General features: G+C 43.5%; 1 protein-coding gene across 3 annotated transcripts in view; it reads right to left on the reverse strand.

Annotated features, from left to right (window-relative positions):
• Positions 1 to 6,000, reverse strand: part of LOC133140223 (netrin receptor UNC5D-like) — a 184,394-nt gene that overhangs the window by 28,911 nt on the left and 149,483 nt on the right. For all 3 annotated transcript variants that reach the window (XM_061259914.1, XM_061259913.1, XM_061259915.1), the window contains 2 exons: positions 5,006 to 5,173; positions 87 to 251 (listed from right to left, as the gene is read on the reverse strand). In XM_061259914.1, coding sequence (XP_061115898.1) covers positions 87 to 251; positions 5,006 to 5,173 — 333 coding nt within the window. The remainder of the gene's footprint in view (positions 1 to 86; positions 252 to 5,005; positions 5,174 to 6,000) is intronic.

Consider the following 6,000-nt stretch of genomic DNA (forward strand, 5'->3'; position numbering starts at 1 on the left):
TGGAAATGTGAACGGCGATGGCGATGGCGGTGAAGACGGATGCGTTTGTGGCAGCCATTGCGCTGAAGAAGGAGCGCGGGACTCACTCTGGGTGCAGAGACCGCCGGTGCAGTTTTCCGTGGCGAGGCCGGACCCGTCGCAAACCTTCCCGCCGTGCCGGGGCGCCGGGGCCAGGCACTGTCTCCACCGCTGCCTCTCGCACTCGGAGCTGCACACGCTCCACTCGCTCCAGTCCTCCCAGCCACCATCCACTGTGGGACACAATGCGGGTGGAGGCTGTTAGCATAGCGTAGCATAGCACAGCATAGCATAGTGTAGCGTAGCATAGAATAGCATAGCATAGTGTAGTGTAGCATAGCATAGCATAGTGCTGCATAGCATAGCATAGCATAGTGTAGCATAGTGTAGCATAGCGTAGCGTAGCATAGCATAGTGTTGCGGTTAGAGATCCAAGCCTGTGACTCAGTTTTAAGTCCAGGCTGGGGCAGTGCCGGTTCACCCTTGACCGAGGTAATTAACCTGAATTGCTTCAGTAAGTATCCAGGTGTCTAAGTAGACTGTACAGGGAAAAAAAGAGATCATTTATCTCTGTGTTCGCTCTGGATACGAGCATCTGCTAAATGTATAAAACAAATGAAGGCACAGCACCTTCACCATCGCTATCATCATTCAAGGATGTGCCCTGCTAAAACAGTGGCCCTTAATCACGCAGGACTACACAGCAAGACCTTAAAGTCCCTTGCTCCGTTGTTCAAAGCTTTCCAAAAAAAAAAAAAACTGTTGTTCAAATCACTTCTCTGGTCTATCCATACAATAGTTTACTTCAGACACTAAAAAGTCTGAAGCAGTTTTACTTGAAACGGTTTTACTTGAGATTGTATTAATGCGTAATTGTTATTGTGCTTTTGTATTGTATTGACTTTTATGTTGTAATCTCTGCTTGCTCCTCCTCTGGCCAGGGCTCCCTTGTAAAAGAGATAACCTCTCCACTTCCTCAATGGGACTCACCTGGTTAAATAAAGGAGAAATAAATAAAATAAAACAGGAAATATGGGCCTGCTGAGATCTCGACCAGCTTGGCATGCATGCCCTTCTGTTACTGTACATTACATACTCCAGGAAGAGCTCAAACACTGCAGATGCAGCAGGCAGTGCTAGACCAGTCCCCAATATTTATTGCCGGTGTGAGCTAAGAAAACATCCCTGGTGCCCATGTTCCACAAAGGGCATTTCTTTGGTCTTGTTTTGTCAAGGCTGTAGCCACTCCAGCCTTTCATAGCTCCTTCCATACTAATTTAAATGCAAATGACGTGTTTACACTTTGCAGCAGACGTGGAGAGCTTTGGGGACGTTGATTAGGTCGATGGGAGTGCATTGTTCTCTCCAGATAACTTTTTTTCTAATAGGCTGGGCGCTTCCCCCGGTGATTGACTTTGGCAGCAAAACAATAAATGTGTCAATATAGAGGCGCACTTAAACAGCAATAATTTCAGGTTCGGGACAGAGTGGATTCTTTTTCCTCAAACAATAAGCTGTATTAGCTTTCAGACACGACCTGAATTATGATTATTTTTTACAATTAAACACAAACACAGACGTACACATACACATACATGAATGAAAAATAGGATGCTGTCCTCATATGTGCTTGATAACACAAAAGTACAGCGAAATCATTATGTTTTAAATGTGATTAAGCCATTAAGACTTATATTACACTGCAAACAAACCTTTTCTCCCAAGTTTTCCCATTTTAACCAATCAACAGCAACATTTTATAGCCGCGCTAATGCCAACTGGTGAGTGGTTATTGATTTACAACCACTTCTGGGATTTTGCTACTTTCCGGTCGCACCTTCTTGGTGCCTCAAATGTAAGGCCCATCAGATCGCCTCATTAGACCAGTCAGAGTAAAGTGGTGCGGTCAGGCGTGAGGTGATCACGATTAGCTTGTTAGCAGAACGGGGACAATTTCAACAGAAATACAGTTTTGTTCACCCTGAGGAGGAATTAATGGGTGGGGTGATGTTGCCACATCTCAGGCTTATAGGTGGATTAGAAACCAGGCCAGCCACATTAATCTTTGGCAGGGTGTTGGCGTGAACTTGCTCATACTTGTTGCTAAGCTTCGCTTGCCTAGCTGTGAAAATGGGGTGACTATGTACAGTTGCTATTACGCATGTAACAACTCCTCATTAGCTCTGATAAAATCCACACAAACAAAGGAACTGTGGGCAGCTAATTAAAGTGCGCCATATAAAACAATCAATGCTTGTTTTGTTACCTCGGATTGTACAATAGCAAGCAAGGCAAAGCCTTCTGGCTGTTTCACAAGCAGGGTCATCTATTAGGCAACACTCGGTCTGTGACACTGAACGCGGAAAGTCTTTGTTCTGAAAAACGCTGCAGATTAATCAGACTAAGTCTATGGCAATTTTAAGAGCTGCATTTACAATAGATCGTTTCAATGTTACGTTGGTGGGGAAATAGGCTGCATTCGTTCAAGAGTGTATTGTGTAACTTGCTAATTGTGCACCAACCTTTGGGTTGTTTCAATAGCAAATGATAAAGGTACATCTGTTCAATACAGTATATCAAAAACCCTACACAATAATGAAGTGCCAAAATGTGCTATTGTCAGTGATGCCATTTCTGGCTATGGTCTATTCAGCCTCCCTTTGAAAATGTAGCCTACGTAAGTGATTTTTTCAAAACATTTTTTGTTGGCTCGCGAACTCGTAGTCACCGAATGCATGATGTTAGAATAGGCTATGCATGAGTTCCACAGGGGACACATCCCCCCAGTATCTGAGAAATCCCTATTTGGCCCTACAGTGTATATGGCCCTCCATTGATGGTCAGCGCCCTGCCCCTTCACCCCTCAACTGCAGAAATTAAAGGCAAACTGGTCACTTTCACGTCCCGACTTTCACAATCAATCGCCAACACGACACAAGAAAATGTATTTATTTACGGTTATTTTTATGACCCCCACATTATAATTATCTTGGGGATTGTACGTTTTTAGTCATGTTGGTGTCATGGATATTGACTGTACCTGTAGCTATTGAATGTGACAGGTGTTACAGGCAGTTACTGATGGTTTTAACTGTAAGTTGATACAGTTCTAGCTGTACTACTTGCTACCTTGCCAGCCAGCTAGCAAACTCCTAGGCCAGTGATCCAGTCAGGAAATCTGTAAATCATATGCACTGGATAAACCTAATAAGCAGCTTATCCATAAGGATATCTTGTTTACTGCTAATAATTCACTAAAGCGCTGTTGCATGAAAAACCAATTGTCAGTATGCAAGGTTACTTTGCTGATGCTGTTCCCTAACAACTCCCAACTCTCCTACCCCTCCACACCCCCCAAAAAAACATATCTCAACTATTTTCCTCTGAGGGGGCATAGCTTCCCCAAACCTACCACAACTAATGGTTAATAATATATCCCAGACCTTGACATGCACCATTATTATGAGATAATCAACATTATTTGCTTCATCTGTGAGTGGTTCATAATGTTCCGGCTCATCTGTGTATACTCTACCATTAGCAAGAACGTTGTTGATCCTCCAGCACACGTAAAAGGTGATGGACGTTTCCATGGCGACGTACTGTAAGTGTGCCCTGCTCATTCAGAATGTTCGTTTTATCACCCTCATCCAGTAAACAGGCTCTTAGGCCCCTACTCTATAACCGCCACCTTTTATTCATCAATACACTGCCGGCCGCTGGGCATGTGAATTCATCTCACTCCAACAATAAGCAAGTCACAGGGAGGACCAAATAATTCCCCCCCTTTTCCCGCCCACATGATTGACACTCACAGTCTTGCATTCATAGAATTTTACGCAGGCCTGTTATTTATTATTTCAATTTTGAACACGTCTGAGTGCATATTTTTTATTACAGAATAATGTTATGCGCCTTTCCCCCTCATTTCATTAATGTGTACATTAATTTAAATGTAGTCACCATTATGGAGTATTAGTCAGCGTTTTTGCTTCTCATTGCCAACTGCCTTTTGTGCGAGGCTATAAAATAAAAAGGAACGTAAATTGGAACACAGAAAAAATGATGCATGCTGCAGACGGATCCCCAGCGGATTCACAGTCAGTAAAGAAGCTGAAAAGAAATGATAAGAGTGGACCGTAATACGGAAAACACTGACTTGTGGTTGACTGCCTACATGGTCATTGATGTGCCTTCAACCAGTATCCTTTACTTAAAGGTTAAAAATGTAACTTTGCTGTAAAATACTTAAAAGCTATTCTATTGACTTGAATTTGTATTCAATTTTACGGAACAATGATGCCTTTTCAGTGAAATAAAAGCTCCATTGTATTTCCAAGGCTTCTGATACGTGGCGAATGAGAGCCCTGGTGGAGTCAGCACTGATGTGTAGAGATGAACAGTAATTGTGCTTAAACTGAAATCAAAATATCACCTCGTGCCTTCAGGGCTCCTCTTCATTTGACGCTGTAATGACTTCTAGTATTTTAAGAAAACTGAGTCCTTTCAAATACATTTTCAAGTATATACAGCACATCTGTCAGATGATTCCTCCCTTACCCGTGTTACCTTTTTCCTGAGATCTGAACTTGAAACCTTCTTGGTATTTGAAATTTTAATGAGATATGGGTTTTTTTTTTTAACACTTGTGAAGTTCCAGTCAACTTTTTGAGCATTTATCATATCTCATTGGTCCCCACATTAAACGAATCAGTGTAAAACCTCAAATATAGTTAAAAATACATGTGCACAAATAAGATGCACAGTGTTGTTTTAGCTGTTTTAATTATGGCAAGATTCCAATTTTTAAGCTGCTAATTGAATAACACGAAATTTCGGGAGTAGATTGGACAAACATCCCCGTCTAATTGAATAACACGAAATTTCGGGAGTAGATTGGACAAACATCCCCGTCTCCTCCATGATGTGAAGTTTGACAGGGAGACGTTTGGCTCTGACAGTACGAGTGGATCGAGTGGGAGCTCACCAGGGCAGACAGCGTTGCAGGTGATCTTCTGCATGGACATGCCCTCACAGAAAGCGCCTCCGTTCAGAGGGGCGGGGTTGGTACAGGTACGTGAGCGCTTCTGAACACCCCTCCCACACCGCACGTTACAGGAAGACCACTCCGTCCACAATGACCAACCGCCATTCACTGGAGAGAGAGAGAGAGAGTGAGGGAGAGAGAGAGAGAGAGAGAGAGAGAGAGAGGGAGAGAGAGAGAGAGAGGGGGAGAGAGAGAGAGTGAGAGAGAGAGAGAGAGAGGGAGAGGGAGAGGGAGAGGGAGAGGGAGAGGGAGAGGGAGAGGGAGAGAGATACATATAGTATATAATAATAATAATAATAATAATAATAATAATAATAATTGGCACCCCTGACTGGCAATGCATAAACAATATTTAATAAAATAGACATTGTAATTATTGAGAACAACTAAAAAAAAGTGAACACGTGAAAATACGGTGCTTTATTTATGTTGCAATGGAACCAACAACAACAAAAAAAAACACACAAAAACATTAATTTCATAAAAAATAGATTTCACATAATTATTGGCACAGGTTAAGGAACACATATTCAGAGATTGTGGACCATTCCTCTACGCACATCCTTGCATGATCCTTCACATTATTGGGTTTGTGCTTATCGACTGAGAGTGACAGAGTGTGGGCGCTATCGCCAGTCCAGTTTGGAGCCATGAACAGTATTTCAGATATACTGTAGCAACACTGGCTGAAAGCTCTCCAAGCTGTCCTAATTAGCGGACCTCGCACGGCCCTGGATTGGGCCCGTATTGCGTTTCCCCGGTGCGCGGTTGCGGTCCTCCGTTCGTGTCGTGTTCGGCGCCCACGCGACCGCGGCGCAGATGGACGGCGGGCTGGGTTTCTGCGGCCTCCAGAACGCCCGACTGTTCGGGTGACGCACGTCAGGCCTCGCCGTTTCTCTAATTGAGTCGGCTCCCACAGTCCTCCGCTAACAGTT

The sequence above is a fragment of the Conger conger genome, chromosome 11 (genome assembly GCF_963514075.1).
Source record: "Conger conger chromosome 11, fConCon1.1, whole genome shotgun sequence".
NCBI lineage: Eukaryota > Metazoa > Chordata > Actinopteri > Anguilliformes > Congridae > Conger > Conger conger.